General features: G+C 46.3%; 1 protein-coding gene across 5 annotated transcripts in view; it reads left to right on the top strand.

The window, feature by feature from the left end:
- TPST2 (tyrosylprotein sulfotransferase 2) overlaps window positions 1-7,376 on the top strand; it is a 67,322-nt gene extending 59,946 nt beyond the window's left edge. For all 5 annotated transcript variants that reach the window (XM_039462494.2, XM_074391232.1, XM_074391233.1 and 2 more), the window contains 3 exons: window positions 221-271; window positions 4,586-4,634; window positions 6,876-7,376. In XM_039462494.2, coding sequence (XP_039318428.2) covers window positions 221-271; window positions 4,586-4,627 — 93 coding nt within the window. In that variant the 3' untranslated portion in view covers window positions 4,628-4,634; window positions 6,876-7,376. The remainder of the gene's footprint in view (window positions 1-220; window positions 272-4,585; window positions 4,635-6,875) is intronic.
- The last annotated feature ends 9,814 nt before the right edge of the window (window positions 7,377-17,190 follow it).

Here is a 17,190-nt window from a genome sequence, read left to right as displayed (position 1 = left end):
GGGGAACAGGAATTTCAATTATCTGGTTGACATTGTGTCAACCAGACACAATGCTTAAAATAAGGCCTAGAAGAAGAGGAGCTTAATCAGTGTTTGTTGGATGGAGGGACGGGTGGGTGAGTAGGGTGGGTGGAGGAGTGGATGTGTTGGGAATGACTACATTTTATTTTTTGGTCATTTTCATAATGGTCATTTTCATATTTCTTTTTCTCTTCTTTAGGTCTTGAAAGGGGACTACAAAACACCAGCCAATCTGAAAGGATATTTTCAGGTTAGAAACCCCAAGGGGAATTCTGAAGTCTGTCTTTCTCAGCTCTACTGCCAACTGGCCGTATGCCCTGAGATGTGTGATTTCTCCACTCTGGTTGAGACGGTTTTCCCATTATAAAAAGGGGGATGTGGGCTGCACCAGAGGGTCTCTAAGCACTGATCCAGCTGGGGCCGCATCCCAGTGGCCCTTCTGCCAGGGAGCAGCCTTTCACTTCATCATCTGGCTTGAATGCAGTTGGAGGGAGTTTGTGGTGACTTTTTCTTGAACTTTTTTTTTTTTTTTTTTTGAGACCGGCGTGCAATGGTGTCATCATGGCTCACTGCAGCCTCAATCTCCTGGGCTCAAGCAGTCCTCCGACCCCAGTTCCTCAAGCAGGTAGTGCCACAGGCACACACCACCACACCCAGCTAATTTTTGTATTTTTTTGTAGCGACAGGGTTTCGGCATGTTGCCCAAGCTTGAGTTGTATTATTTATTATAAACAGGTAGCAGTTAGTAAAGTGCTTTCCTGTGTCCTGTGAGCTGTCCTAGTGAATGATCAAACCAGAGTAGGGGTTGTGGGAACTGCCAGATTTGTAATTGGCTGGGAAGAAGTGTGGATAGCCAGGGCACCCCATTGCAGCTGGCATCTAAAGTGGGGCAGGTGTGGAACCGAGCCCTTAATCCACAGCAGCTGATGCTAACTCACTCTGGGAGTCACTGTCAGAACTGAACTGAATTGTTGAACACCCAGCTGGTATCTGGATAATCAGAGAATTGGTCACTGATGTTGCAAAACACCCATAAGGCAATATCTGAAAGATTAAAACGAGGTCCGCCACACAAAGATCTGGATAGAAACAATTTCCCTCCCGGCAGAGGGAACCGTAAACGCTTGGAAGTGGGAGGTGGCGAGACCTCTGGAGTGAGCATGCGCTTTTGCATCCCTTGTAATTACGTTTTTGTTCGTTTGTACCCCAATGTGATTTACAGGAAGGTTCACCGCAGATTTAATGTTCAAGCTGCTCTGCTTTGCTTTCTTAGTATTTTCCCATCTTTTGAGTTTCGCTGGCACCATTTTGGGTGGCTATGTCGCATTCTGTGGAATGCACGTGCTGCTATTTACTAAATAGCTTCTTCAAGCCCATTTCCTGTTTTTACGATACCCAGTATGTGCACAGCGGAGGACAGTGGGGGAGAGGAGGGTTGGAAGTAGAGGCTTGACGCGGTTTATCTGCAGGGCGGCCCTCCTGAGCATGGGGGTGTGTCATTCCTTCATATTTTATTCCTAAAAGCAACAAAAACAAGTCCCAGGTCAGCTAGACATCTCGCATATGTCATACATTGCAGGGAAGTATCAGGAAAGTATAAACTGGCCTAACCTTTTTTTTTTTTTTTTTTTTTGCAGTTTTGCTCTTGTTCCCCAGGCTAGAGTGCAGTGGTGTAATCGTGGCTCACTGCAGCCTCTGCCTCCCAGGTTCAAGCGATTCTCCCGCCTCACCCTCCCAAGTAGCTGGGATTACAGGCACCTGCCACCATGCCTGGCTAATGGTATTTTTAGTAGAGGCAGGGTTTCTCCATGTTGGCCAGCTGGTCTTGAACTCCTGACCTCAAGTGATCCACCTGCCTTGGCCTCCCCAAATGCTGGGATTACAAGCGTGAGCCACCACTCCCTGCCCCAACCCTTTTATAAAACACTTTTAGCCTTGTTGTGCAAGAGTCTTCAAAAGATCTGAACCCTTCCACCTGCTGATTCCTTTTTTTTTTTTTTTTTGAGACTGAGTTCACTGTGTCACCCAGGCTGGAGTGCAGTGGCGCCGTCTGGGCTCCCGGCAACCTCCACCTCCCAGGTTCAAGCATGATTCCATTTTTAAAAAATGTATTCTAACGGAATGATTCAGTAGAGCTTCACTATCCAACAAAGAGACCCAAAATCGGGATGATATGTATGCGATGTTATTCAGAATACTGCAGAAATTGGAACCAGTCTTAGGGAAGCAGTCAGTCAATGGTGGTACATGCACTCCACCGAACATATGTAGCCATCCAAAATGGTGCCAGTGAAACCCAAACGATGGAAAATAGTCAGAAAGCAAAACCAAGCAGCTCATCTTACACAACTGCGACTAATGCAAAAATGAATATTCAGGGCCAGGCGCGGTGGCTCACGCCTATAATCCCAGCACTTAGGGAGGCCGAGGCGGGTGGATCATGAGGTCAAGAGATCGAGACCATCCTTGCTCAACATGGTGAAACCCCGTCTCTACTAAAAATACAAAAAATTAGCTGGGCATGGTGGTGCGTGCCTATAATCCCAGCTACTCGGGAGGCTGAGGCAGGAGAATTGCCTGAACCCAGGAGGCGGTGGTTGCGGTGAGCCGAGATCGCGCCATTGCACTCCAGCCTGGGTGACAAGAGCAAACTGTCTCAAAACAAAAACAAAAACAAAAAAAAAACAACAACAAAACCTCTGTTAAAGAGTGAGATCGCCGGGCGCGGTGGCTCAAGCCTGTAATCCCAGCACTTTGGGAGGCCGAGGCGAGTGGATCATGAGGTCAGAAGATCAAGACCATGCCGGCCAACATGGTGAAACCCCGTCTCTACTGAAAATACAAAAATTAGCCAGGCGTGGTGGAGCACGCCTGTAATCCCAGCTACTTGGGAGGCTGAGGCAGGAGAATCACTTGAACCTGGGAGGCGGAGGTTGCAGTGAGCTGAGGTTACACCACTGCACTCCAGCCTGGTGACAGAGCGCGACTCCATCTGAAAAAAAAAAAAAAAAAGGCAACAGACAAAAATGAAAAATTTCGGTTTCTGGGTAATTCTCATCCTCTGTGTGTTGTCCTGCCTATGTCATCTTTTTGGTTAAAACAAATAATAAATTAGCGTTCACTAATTCTGGCTACATTTTTTCACACTGGCAAAAGATGAGTCTCTGATTCCCACAAAGGGAGTGGGACCTGTCCCCAGACAACCAGAAAGTGCTCAAAAGCCATGGTCCCTAGCTTTCAGATCTCATTAATGTTGTTAAAAAATTCAAGACCAGCCTGGCCAATACAGTGAGACCCCATGTCTCTACAAAAAAAGAAAGCCTTAGCTGAGTATGGCACCTGTGGTGCATGTTCGTGCCGCTGCACTCTGGCCTGGGGGACAGAGTGAGACCCTGTCTCAAAAAAAGAATACAACTCAGGTACAGTCAAGTGGAAGATGGCTAGGGTGAAGTGTTGGAATGGGTCATGAAAATTCCATGCCCTCTCCAGGCATGACACCCTCCCAGCCTCTCAATATGTTTACCAAGCAGGAAGCTCTCCAAATTGTGTCATTGAGATATTTCAATGGAGGTTTCATTATACAGGCATGACTGATTAAATCATGGGTCATGGGTGATTGCTTAATCTCCATCCCCTATCCCCTATCCCCTGTCCCCTATCCCCTATCCCCTCCCAGGAGGAGGTCAGGGAGGCGGGAAGGCAGGTGGGGCTTAAAGTTCCAACCCTGTGGAGGGGCTTGGTGGCTTATGCCTGTCATCCTAGTACTTTGGGAGGCTGAGGCAGGCAGATCACTTGAGGTTAGCAGTTCGAAACCAGCCTGGCCAACATGGTGAAACCCTGTCTCTACTAAAAGTACAAAACAAATTAGCCAGGTGTGGTGGCATGCATCTGTAGTCCCAGCTACTTGGGAGGCTGAGGCAGGAGAATTGCTTGTAGCTGGGAGGCAGAGGTCGCAGAGAGCCGAGATCACGCCACTGTACTCCATCCAGCTTGTGTGACAGAGTGAGACTGCATCTCAAAAAAAAAGTCCCAACCCTCTAATCATGCCTTGGTCTTTCTGAGATCCCTTCCCCTCATCCTGAAACTATCTAGGGATCCCCAGGCACTAGTCATCTCATTAGCTTGCAAAAGACACCCTTATCCCTTCAGAGATTCCAAGGGTTTGGGGAGCTATGTGCCAGGAACTGGGGACAATGAGCAAATATTTATTGTTATACCACAGCTGAAATGCCATCTTGTAGAGTCCTTTCCTGGCCACCGTTTCTGAAGTTGCACAGATTCCGATCACTCACAATTGGCTGTCACATTGCTCAGGTTTGACATTATCTTGCATCTGTGCGTGTTCAGTAGGCTTTTTCTCCAACTCGAATGTAAGTTCTGTGATCGTCGCTTTGGGTCTGTCAGGCTCACCATGCTATCCTAGCATCTGGCACATAGTAGATGTACAATAAGTATTCCATGAGTAAGCACATGCCTGACTCCGTGATGCTGAGGGGTGACCCTCAAGACAGCGAGGCATCCCCCACCTGGCCGTGACCCCTTCCTGTGTGTATTCTTTCTCCAGGTGAACCAGAACAGCACCTCCTCCCACTTAGGAAGCTCGTGATTTCCAGGTAAGCCTGTGGACTTCACTGGAGGTTCCCACTGCTTCTGGGCGGCCCTGGAGCCACGTTTCTGAAAGGCTGGTCCTTCCAGAGCCTCCCTGGGGCAGAAATGGCTACAAGGGTGGGCTGACCCAGCCCCATCAGAGGTTTCCATGGTGACAGACTGGGGGTGCTATTTTTAGAATCAAGGCTTAGTCTTCTAGCTCTAGATCAAGGACGGGGACAGGGATTAATGCTGAACCCGCTGGAAAAGGTTTGTCTGACACTGGGGATGGGGCAGAAGGACCGCGATGACTGGGGAGAAGGGACTCTGCAACCATTTTTGCACGGAATGCTGTCTGCCAGTCTGGCTTCTAAAAATGGCATCAGTGTTGGCCCAAAGCAATTAATTTTCTAGTAATAGTCACAAACAGTTCTGTTCTAAGAATAACCCCCATGGCCATTGGGCCAGGTACTCAGGTATACCACTCCTGTGTGACTCATTTGGCCCTCAGCATCCTTGGGAGGCAGACGACATGATCATCCCATTTTGCAGAAGAGAAGACCAAAGCACAGAGAAGGGCTTTGAGTTGCCCAAGACAGAAATTCCTCCCAGGCTTGCTTTTAGTGAAAGATTTTAAGTGCGCATTTATCCATCCATATTCTGCTAAGGTGTGGGGAAAGGGATTTTTTTGAACTTGGTAATTCAAAGATCTAACAACTCCCAGTTTAACTTCTTTCAGCCTCTGTTTTCTTATCTGGAGAATGGGGATTCATCCTTGCCCACCTCTGAGGGTGGTCATGAGATGAAGAGAACTGGCCCAGGTGGGAGTGCTTGGCAACTGTGAAGTGCTAGGCCCTCGCTGTGGACTTGGGCACTGGCGTTAAGTCTCCGTGAGTGAGCTTACTTCCTTCTGTCCCCTCTATGATCAGGTTCAAGGAAACTGAAGGGAACCCCACAGAGAGGTTATTTTATATTGAAACAGAGCTTCCAGCCTGGACTCTTATTTTTTTTGGAACAATCAGCATATTTTTAAAGTTTTGCTTTCACTTTGCTCCAACCTGCAAGGACTCTGTCCAACCTGCAAGGACTCTGTCATTATTAGGGTTCCCATCCTGAGTTGCACTAAAATCCCAGAGTTTTTGTCTTTTGGGTTTTTGTTTTTGTTTTGAGACAGAACCTTACCCTTTGGCCAGGCTGGAGTGCTGTGGCACGATCTCGGCTCACTGCACTCTCCACCTCCCGGGGTTCAAGTGATTCTCATGCCTCAGCCTTCCAGGTAGCTGGGATTACAGGTGTGCACCACCACACCCAGCTAATTCTTGTATTTTTAGTAGAGATGGGGTTTCACCACGTTGGCCAGGCTGTTCTCAAACTCTTGGCCTCAAGCGATCCACCTGCCTCAGCCTCCCAAAGTGCTGTGATTGCAGGCATGAGCCACCATGACTGGCCAAGATCCCATAGCTCTGTTCCAAAGAAAAGAACCCTCTCATGAAAAACAGCTTTCCTCCCTGTTCCGCACTAACTCGGTTCCCCTCGCTCCCTTTCTGCTGATCATTAGTAGAATCCTGGACCTTCTCATTGACAAAAGCAGATTTGTTTTTTTGTTTTACTGTTTAAATGAGATACCATATACAGAGTGCTTTAGCTATTCCTGGGTACAGAGTTGGCATTAAACAAACATGACTCCTCCCTTGCTTCCAAGAATTCATTGGTATGTATCACATAATCACTGTCGTTTGCTCTTTATCCATAAGTCTATCTTTGAGGTCAGGTGGATGAAAGATGAGATGTGTGGGAGAACCCAGGAGATGTTTTGTTTTTGAGATGGAGTCTTACTCTGTCGCCCAGGCTGGAGTGCAGTAGCATGATCTCGGCTCACTGCAACCTCCGCCTCCTGGGTTCAAGCGATTCTCCTGACTCAGCCTCCTGAGTAGCTGGGATTACAGGAGTACGCCACCACGCCCAGCTAATTTTTTTGTATTTTTAGTAGAGATGGGATTTCACCATGTCGGTCAGGCTGATCTCGAACTCCTGACCTCGTGATCCGCCCACCTCAGCCTCCCAAAGTTCTGGGATTACAGACATGAGCCACTGTACTGGCTTATAATGTTTTTAAACTCTCTCTTGCCATCTGGGATGCATTCGTAAAACCTTAAATGCTTATGTGAATGGATGGAGACTGTACGTTCTGCAATCACATGTACAAATAGAAAGGATCTGTTTCAGAACTGTTACTCTGTGCCTAACACAGTCTTTCCCCCTTTCAGATCTCTGCAAATGGCTTCATTGCCAAGAAGAAAAGCAACTGCGTTTAAGTGGAAATCGGACCTCTAATCCAAGCATATTGCTTGCTATTAATTGCCAAAACAGGACGGCTGATGAGGAATGTATTTGCATATGTTTGCAAAAGCTGAATCATTGAAAACGTACCTTGAAACTCTCTATCTTTGGACACTCTGGGGTAGAGGACAAAGGGTATGGAAGTAGTCCGGCTTTTGAAACTTAGGTATTTTATATTTTCCCCCTCAAGAACTTCTTTTTAAGAGATGCATTTGCCATCCTCCTTAATTTGCAGGACTGCCTTGGTGGCTTTGTTTGCTGGGACAAGGCCCACACACCCTGTGCCTCTCCTGTTGATCCTTACTTTGAATTCAAAGAATCTATTTAAGAATTTAATATATGAGGCTTACTTTGATTCTTCCTCAGTTCTACCTAGTTTCACAGAGAACAACAACAAATACTATTTGAATAAAGTGAACATGGGCTCATTTCTTTGTGCCTTACTTTACTGAATGAATAGGGTTTTTGTTTTTTTTTTCATATTGAATTTTGTCAGATTTGTGACAAGCAAAAAGCTAGAGAAGATAGGTGCACGTAAGACACAGCTGAATTCCTGTATTGGGGTCCCCAAGGCCACCCCCCAGGATCAGTGATTGGCTAGAAGAACTCAGAATTCAGAAGAGCTATTATCCTCATGGTTATGGTTTATCACTGCAAAAGGATACACATGAACATCAGCAAATGGGGCTGGGCGCAGTGGCTCACGCCTGTAATCCCAGCACTTTGGGAGGCTGAGGCAGGTGGATCACCTGAGGTCGGGAGTTCGAGACCAGCCTGGCCAACATGGTGAGACCCCCGTCTCTACTAAAAATACAAAAATTAGCCGGGCGTGGTGGTGGGCGCCTGTGATCCCAGCTACTCAGGAGGCTGAGGCAGGAGAATCGCTTGAACCCGGGAGGCGGAGGTTGCAGTGAGCTGAGATCATGCCATTGTACTCCAGCCTGGCTGACAGAGCAAGACTCTGTCTCAAAATAAAATCAGTAAAAGAAAAAGGAGCATCGGGCAGAGTCCAGGAGAGACCAGCCTCAAGCTTTCGGTTGTCCTCTCCCAGGGGAGTCTCACAGACACACTTAATTTTCCCAACACTGATATGTGACAACACACACAAAATATTACCAGCCAGAAAGCTCACCCTGGCCTTGGGGTCTAGGTTTTCATTGCATGTCAGTCACATAGGGCAATCACATGACCAACTAGTTACTTTATCACCAGCTGCTCCAGAGGTCAAAGTGACACAGCATGGCCCAAGGCCCCCACTATAAATCACAGTATCATCATGAACTATCTGGCCTGGTGTGGCCCAAGGCCTCAGGTATACAAAGATACCCCTATTCGGGAGGATATTCCAAGGACTTAGAGGTTATCTCCCAGGAACCCCGGAAAGCCAGTTTTTTCTTTGAGATGTGCTGGGTTTGGACACTTCAAGCCTGCTGAGTTAACCCTTTATGGCACGGTCCCCAAATGCTGAGGGACCAACCGGGCCTACCACAAGTTTTGTATCTTTAAGGGTTTATTGTGGCTTGGGGTAATGGATTTTTGGCGTCAGGCTGACCTACTGGCTGTATGGCTTGATCCTTCCTCTCTTTATCTGTAAAAAAGGGAAGTTAAAACTTCATGGTGTCTGTGGTGTATATGTTTAAACAGAATCTCGCTGTCACTCAGGCTAGAGTGCAGTGGCATGATCTTAGCCCACTGCAGCCTCTGTCTCCTGGGCTCTCCCTCACCTCAGCCTCCTGAGTAGCTGGGACTACAGGCATGTGCCACCACACCTGGCTACTTTGAAATTTTTTTTTTTTTTTTTTTTTTTGTAGAGATGAGGTCTTTCTGTGCTGTCCAGTCTTCATGGGTTTACGGGGGCTGGCTAATGGATGATGTTGCAGTGGTCCTTGGTACCAGATGAGCCCTCAGTGTGAGGCAGCTCTTGTGTTTCCTTATCTTGAGACTGCTCTGGAATGGTAATTTGGCTTTTTTTGAAGGTATGAGACCCTTTTTATTCATTTCTTCAGCAGTTACTTCTTTTTATTTTGGAAATTTTTGACATAACAGTCTCTGGGAAATGGTCATTCACCAATCACTGATGACTCTCCTGCTCTGCTTAAGTGTGACATTGTCCCTTTGAGAATCTGGCAACAGCTGTGCATCCCCTCCCCCACACACACCAAAAAGAAATTTATGTCTGGTTCCAGGAGTTCCACCTTTTCTGAACGGTTTATCCATGAAGACCCTGAATATTCACAGAACTTCCAAGGAAAACATTGAAAGAAAATAAAGAGGCCGGGCCTGGTGGCTCACACCTATAATCCCAGCACTTTGGAAGGCTGAGGCGGGCAGATCGTCTGAGGTCAGGCATTTGAGACCAGCCTGGCCAATGCGGCAAAACCCCATCTCTACTAAAAATACAAAAATTAGCTAGGTATGGTGTCATGTGCCTGTCATTGCAGCTACTTAGGGGGCTGAGGCAGAAGAATCTCTTAAAACTGGGAGGCAGAGGTTGCAGTGAGCCAAGATCATGTCAGTGCAATCCATCTAACAGAGTGAGATTCCATCTAAAATAAAATAAAAAATAAAATAGGTGACAGAAAGGAAGGAACAGATTCTGTTTCTAGCCCCCAAGTCGTAGCATAGGGTCCTGTCCCCTTAAAAAAATTAGGCTCCTCTCCCCTGATTTGATCTGAAAAGATTTTGTTTACAGGACTACATGAATATATTATAAAACATGGGACAATCAAGAATTCATAGTAAGAATGCAAGTGGCTATATTGGTACTTCTCAATATCTCCTTTCTTCCATAAAGGTAACGCCACCATTTTCTATTTGAACATAGTCTTCCAGACTTTAAATTTTTGAACATATAAATATTATCATCTCTTAAAGATGTATGAAAAAAACGTTTTGAGTAGGTTATTCCAAAGTGTAATTTAACAGATTGTCCTGGCAGTTGTTTGGTTTGGAGACAGAGTCTTGCTTTGTTGCGTAGGTGGGAGCGCGGTGGCACAAACGCAGCTCACTGCAACCTCTAACTCCTGGGCTCAAGCAATCCTTCCACCTCAGCCTCCCGAGTGGCTGGACCATGACACCTGGCTAATTTTTTATTTTTTGTAAAGATGGGATTTCACTGTGTTGCCCAGGCTGGTCTCAAGCTCCTGGGCTGAAGCAATCCTGCCTTCGCCTCTCAAAGTGCTGGGATTACAGGCACAAGCCCCCGCCCCTGGCTCCTGGAGCGTTGCTGATGTGAACATGTGCTGATTTAACACCACTCCTTTTACTAGCTGCCTGTTCTAAAACAAACCATCTTTTTTGAGCATTTCACTTTGGCTAGGTCCTTAGGCCGTTACCAATTTTCACTGCTATTGGCAAAGCTGCAGTGGATATTGTCCTGCATATATCACCTCGTGGTGCCACTGTATGGGTGAGCCTCTGCAAAATGAGAAGCAGAATTGCTGGGGTGAAAGGTATACATATTAACTTTATTAATTCCACCCATGCACCCTGATTTGGGCAGAATTTTCGTCTCACTGTGAAATCAGAGCCTTGTTCTAGAGCAGGCATCCCCAAACTATGGCCCGCGGGCCGCATGCGGCCCCCTGAGGCCATTTATCCGGCCCCCCGCCGCACTTCAGGAAGGGGCACCTCTTTCATTGGTGGTCAGTGAGAGGAGCACAGTATGTGGTGGCCCTCCAACGGTCTGAGGGACAGTGAACTGGCCCCCTGTGTAAAAAGTTTGGGGACGCCTGTTCTAGAGCCTTTCTTGGGGGTCCCTTGGAGCAGTGGGTTAACTGTCACTTGTGCCCTGGTCCAGCCTCTGTCCAGCTTGGGCAACATGCATTCTGATTCCGTAATTTGCCATATATGAAAACGTGGTAATCTATATATTACTTGGGTGCTATTATTATATATAATTAGCTTTGGAGTCACAACTAGCGTCACGTCCTGGCTCTGCCACTTTCTAACTGTGACTGGCCAGGTGATTCTACTTCTCTGAGCCTCAGTTTTCCTCTGTAAAATGGGAGTAAAGGCTAAGAACTATAGGGGGATCTCAGGGGATGGTTAAGAGAAATCCCAACCCAAGAGAAATGTGAGATAAGCAAACACATGATCTAGTTTAGTAGAGCGAAGCAATGAAGATTGACAGCCCCATGGTGAAGGCTTAATAAATAGTAGCTCTAGCCGGGCGTGGTGGCTCAAGCCTGTAATCCCAGCACTTTGGGAGGCCGAGGCACGTGGATCACGAGGTCAAGAGATCGAGACCATCCTGGTCAACATGGTGAAACCCCGTCTCTACTAAAAATACAAAAAATTAGCTGGGCATGGTGGTGCGTGCCTGTAATCCCAGCTACTCAGGAGGCTGAGGCAGGAGAATTGCCTGAACCCAGGAGGTGGAGGTTGTGGTGAGCCGAGATCGCACCATTGCATTCCAGCCTGGGTAACGAGTGAAACTCCGTCTCAAAAAAAATAAAAATAAAAATAAATAAATAGTAGCTCTAATGATTACTATTACATTGTGAAATAAGAGAGAGGTTGTGATGAACCATCCGTATCTTCTCATCAGGATGCATGTTTGTCTGGCTGATAGCCAGCCATCTGTAGTCATGGCATGGGGTTGGAGAACAGTCTTCTGCACATGTGCCTGATGGACTGAATACAGATCTCGACCCTCGTTAGCAGCTGCTAACCTGGCTGAGCCATCAGGGCCTCCAAAGGGCTTGGCAGTTTTTCATTAAAGAAAAAATCTCTTACCTATTTCTACCCAAAGAATAAATCCCCTACTCCTCCAGGGTAAGGGATGGACAGCTGATGGAATTACAGACCCAGGAAGCTCCTGGTCACCAGTCATTGGGTAGCAGAGGACATCCAATCTCATTCATTGTTCCACTCATCTCTTGGCAACCAACTAGTCCCAAAGTGAGTGACTTAAAACAACTTTTTTTTTTTTTTTTTTTTTTTTTTTTTTTTTTTTTTTTAGACGGAGTTTCACTCTTGTCACCCAGGCTGGAATGCAATGGTGTGATCTTGGCTCACTGCAACCTCCACCTCCCAGGTTCAAGCAATTCTCCTGCCTCAGCCCCCCAGTATCTGGGATTACAGGTGCTTGCCACCATGCCCAGCTAATTTTTGTATTTTTAGTAAAGACAGGGTTTCACCATGTTCATCAGCCTGGTCTTGAACTCCTGAACAGCTGAGGCGCGTGGATTGCCTGAGCTCAGGAGTTCAAGACCAGCCTGACCAATATAGTAAAACCCCATTTCTAATAAAAATACAAAAATTAGCCGGGCATGGTGGCATGCGCCTGTAGTCCCAGCTACTTTGGAGGCTGAGAGAAGAGAATTGCATGAACCTGGGAGGCGGAAGTTGCAGTGAGCCAAGATTATACCACTGCACTCCAGCCTGGGCAACGGAGCGAGACTCCATCTAAAAAAAAAAAAAAAAAAAAAAAAAAAAAAAATGACAATGTGGGACTCCAAGACGAGGTCATAAAAGACCTTGTGGCTTCTGCCTTGCTCTCTCTTGCTTTGCTCATTTTGAAGGAAGCTAGCCACTATGTCATAAGGACACTTGGTAGCCACATGTTGAGGTTCACATGGCAAGAAACTGAAACCCGCCAACAACCAGCACCAGCTTAGCAGCTATGTGACAGAAGCACCTTGGAAGCTGGTCCTCTAGCCCTGGTGAAGGCTTCAGATGACTGCAGTCCCAGCCGACAGCTTGACTGCAACCCCATGAAAGACCCTGCGTCAGAACCACTTAGCTAAGCCACTCTCAAATTCCTACCGGAAGAAATTATGTGAGATAATGTTTATTGGTGTTGGTAAGCCACTAAATTTGGAGGTAGTTGTTACACTGCAATAGATAATACGTAGGTATTCATTAAATATTTGTTAATGACTAAATGAACGAATGAATGATGAAGGCTGTGGCTCCTCACCTTACTGTGTTTTGAGGATATCTGATTTACAGATAACACCCAGAGCCTGTGGAACCTTATGTTCCAGCTTTCTATATAAGGACAGAGTCTTCACGAATTCTTGAAAGATAAGTAGGGTAGAAACCATCTGTAAGAAACATTTAGAGGGAAATCAAATTGCTAATCTCAGCTGATCTGGGTTCTCAATTCTGCCAAGTTCAGGACACCATATATATTTTTGGGACAAAATGCAAAATAAGAATAAGCCATGTGCAACTGTATAATGTCACTGTCCTAGAAAAAGTACATGTGCTAGTCTTTAAATATATCAGCTTTGAAATGCCACTTATGGATTGTTTCTATGGTACCAACCTATTTAAAGTTGTGACTGAGCAAGGATTTTTTTTCCCCAAAATTTTTTGTAGGCAATATGGGAAGGGTGCTGTGTGGCACAGACTGCAGAAATAAGAGGTCAGGAATGAGGACTCTGGGGTTATAACAAACTACCTTAGAAGGCCGAGGAATCGAAGAGATGATGTCTGCAGAGTTTGGCTCTGTGGCCCTGAAAACACAGGACCCTATGCATGGTTCTGCAAAGCAAGCACCAGCCTGGGAGTTTGGATTCGGGTTTCAGGCCTGACCCTGTCCTTAAACTCACTGTGTGGTGCTGGCACCTCCCCTCTGCCAGAGCCTCTCCCACTGCATCAGCTGTGAAAGGAGAGGTATCGACCCAGGAATGTTGGAGTGCTCTGCCAGCCTCCTCCTGCCCAAGGAGCCTTGTTGCTTGGCAACCCCTTTTGTGAAGGCCACATGTCCGAGCACCTCACTGGGAATGTAGACATGAGTGTGGATGTTCCCAAATCCGAAAGCAACGTTTTCATTTTCTTCCCCCGGGAAATGACAGGAGATCAGGATAGATATGAGACCTTGAACCTAAAGTTGTGGTTGTCTTGTAAAACTTTTCCTTGTTTTTCAAAGGCTGGGCATTTGATCCCAGAAATCCTGAAAAACCATGGATTTTTGAGACCGAGAGGGGTATGATACTGCTTTTTTTAAAAATGAAGGCCTGAGCAGTGGCTCATGCTTGTAATCCCAGCCCTTTAGGAGGCCAAGGTGAATGGATCACTTGAGGCCAGGAGTTTGAGAGCAGCCAGGCCAACATGGTGAAACCCCATCTCTACGAAAAATGCAAAAATTAGGTTGGGCGCAGTGGCTCATGCCTCTTTAATCCCAGCACTTTGGGAGGCCAAGGCAGGCAGTTCACAAAGTCAGGAGTTCGAAACTAGCCTGGCCAGCATGGTGAAATCCCATCTCTAATAAAAATACAAAAATTAGCCAGGCATGGTGGCGCATGCCTATAATTGCAGCTACTTGGGAGGCTGAGGCAGGAGAATTGCTTGAACCCAGGAGGTGGAGGTTGCAATGAGCTGATACTGCGCCACTACACTCCAGCCTGGGTGATACGGCGAGACTGTCTCGAAAAAAAAATTTTTTTAAATTAGCTGGGTGTGGTGGCATAATGCCAGCTACTTAGGAGTCTGAGGCATGAGAATCACTACAGGGGTGCCTGTAATGCCAGCTACTCGAGAGGCTGAGGCATAAGAATCGCTTGAACCTGGGAGGTAGAGGTTGCAGTGAGCTAAGATGGCACCACTGCACTCCAGCCTAGGCGACAAGAGTGAGACTCTGCCTCAAAAAATAAATAAATAAGAATATAGCCACAACCATTTAGGAAGCTCTTACCATGCCAGGAGCTTCACATGCATTAATTACCACTTTCTGTTTTTGTTTTTCTGAAAACTACTCTTAGAGCAGTACTGTCATTAACCCCAGTCTACAGATGGAAAAACTGAGGTGCAGAGAGGTTAAGCAACCTGCCCTCAGTCCCTCATCTGAGGAGTAGTGAAGTGGAGAGTTGGATCCTTGAAGTTTTTCCTAAAGAGCTTTCATTTTTTAAAATTATCAAAAAAGTTGTAAGTACAGAGAGAAACATTTTCACCATAATAACTTGAGATTAAGGAGACCATCTGATGCCTTATTCCCTGCCAAATACATTAATTTACTTTCTAACAAACAAGGACATCCTCTGATGTAATTAACAGGCAACCATGAAAATCAGGAAATTAACATGGACACATCATTAGCATGGCATCCTAGGCCCCATTTAAACTTTTCCAGTTGTCCCTATAATTTCCTTTCAAGCAAAAGGAACCAGTTCAGAATCATGTGTTGTGCTTAGTTGTCATTTCTCTTTGGTCCCCTTCAGTTCGGAACAGTTCAAGGGTCTTTGATTTTCATGACCTTGGCGCTTTCTAAGATTACAGTTTTGTATACAGCATGTCTCTATTTGGGTTTGTCTGATGTATCCTCGTGATTACTCAGGTTATGGATCTTCAGCAGGAATGTCACAAGAGTGATGTTGGCATCTTCTCAGGGCAGCCTATCAAGTGTCACATGACTTCGCTTTGTCCCATTCCTGACAATGCAGACTCTCATCACTACATCAGAGCCTGCACTCTGAACTACTCCATGACAGTTTACAAAGGTCCCTTCTCCAGAAGCCACAGAGTGAGATCCATTTGGTAAAACAAATCCACTAGCATCAGTCCCTCATGATCAAAGTAATTGCGGTTCCATCAAATCTGCTGTAAAGCCATAAACATAGCTACAGAAAAGCCAAGCTTATGTACATTTTTGGCTTTTGGGCTGCAAACAGAAGTATTTACATTTAGGCACAGACTAAAAACACTTTTTTCCCCTTGTTTCCCTCACTCCGCTCCTGGTGGGCCTTGTAGTCTGTTAGACCTTCTCTCCCCGCCTTCAATGCTAAAACTGTATTTTCTATTTCTTTCCGGAGTACATACTATGAGTCAGGCACAATTACTCGACATGTCACTAGGAATACAGAGATCATTAAGACACAGTCACCATTGCTAAGAAGCCCACATTTAACTGGGCACACAAAAATTGTTGAATTCTTAACAACCATTTGATGGTAGACCTAAGTATTTGACTCCAAGTCCCATGCTCTTTTTACATTCCAACAATTGTCTCTTGGATCTTTTCATCACATAGAGCAGAGAGAAAAATTAAGCAAAAATTAATAGCTGACTCTTTCTCAGCACCTATTGTGTGCCAGGCACAGTTTTCATGGCCTACAGTTTTATCTTACTGAATCCTTAACCATTTTGCAGAAGAGAAAACTCGCTTACATGTTTCCTTAGACTTGCCCAAGGTCCACAGCTGCTAAATTGCACAGTCAAGGTTGGAATTCCAGAGCCTGTGTACGGTTAAACGTCTACACAGAGTCCCAGGGATAGTGAAGACTTCCTAAGGAGGACCCATGAGTATTCTGCTCACTATATCCCCTTGGCCTAGCACAGATGAGGGGCACTCAGTATATTTTAATTAAATCAGTGAATAAATGAATGAATTTACCAACTTGCTAGAAATGAAGAGAATGGAAACATCTCCTGGAGAGAATACTTGGGAACTCTAGAGTTTGCCCATTCATTCCTTCATTCCCTCTTAAACTCCTGCATAAAGGACACTGCCCTGTGCCCACGACGGTGCTTATGATACAGAGCCAAAGATACAGGAGAGAGTTTTCATCTTCATTATTCCCAATTGAATGCTGTGTCCCAGGCACCCTATCATCTCACAGTATTTACCACAACTACCCTGTGGGCTAATCCTACATCTCTTATTTTACAGATTTACAATCACAGAGTGGCAAAGTCTCCCCAGGCCAAGATGGCTCAGCGGATTCCACATCAGCCATCACAGGCTGAGCGTCGCAGTGCGAAGCAGGCGCGGCAGGGAGGCCAACTTCAGGGGGAAACCACTCCCCAGCTATCATTCTGGGCCTTGCACATCCAACCCTCCTTTCTTTTCTTTTTTTTTTTTTTTTGAGACGGAGTTTCGCTCTTGTTACCCAGGCTGGAGTGCAATGGCGCGATCTCAGCTCACCGCAACCTCCACCTCCTGGGTTCAGGCAATTCTCCTGCCTCAGCCTCCTGAGTAGCTGGGATTACAGGCACGTGCCACCATGCCCAGCTAATTTTTTGTATTTTTAGTAGAGACGGGGTTTCACCATGTTGACCAGGATGGTCTCGATCTCTCGACCTTGTGATCCACCCGCCTCCGCCTCCCAAAGTGCTGGGATTACAGGCTTGAGCCACCACGCCCGGCCTTAATTTTTGTATTTTTAGTAGAGATGGGGTTTCACCATGTTGACCAGGATGGTCTCGATCTCTTGACCTCGTGATCCACCCGCCTCGGCCTCCCAAAGTGCTGGGATTACAGGCGTGAGCCACCGCGCCCGGCCCAACCCTCCTTTC

Source organism: Saimiri boliviensis, chromosome 21 (genome assembly GCF_048565385.1).
Source record: "Saimiri boliviensis isolate mSaiBol1 chromosome 21, mSaiBol1.pri, whole genome shotgun sequence".
Classification (NCBI taxonomy): domain Eukaryota; kingdom Metazoa; phylum Chordata; class Mammalia; order Primates; family Cebidae; genus Saimiri; species Saimiri boliviensis.
Note: the sequence above shows the minus strand (reverse complement) of the source record. Positions and strands in the feature narration are given on the sequence as shown.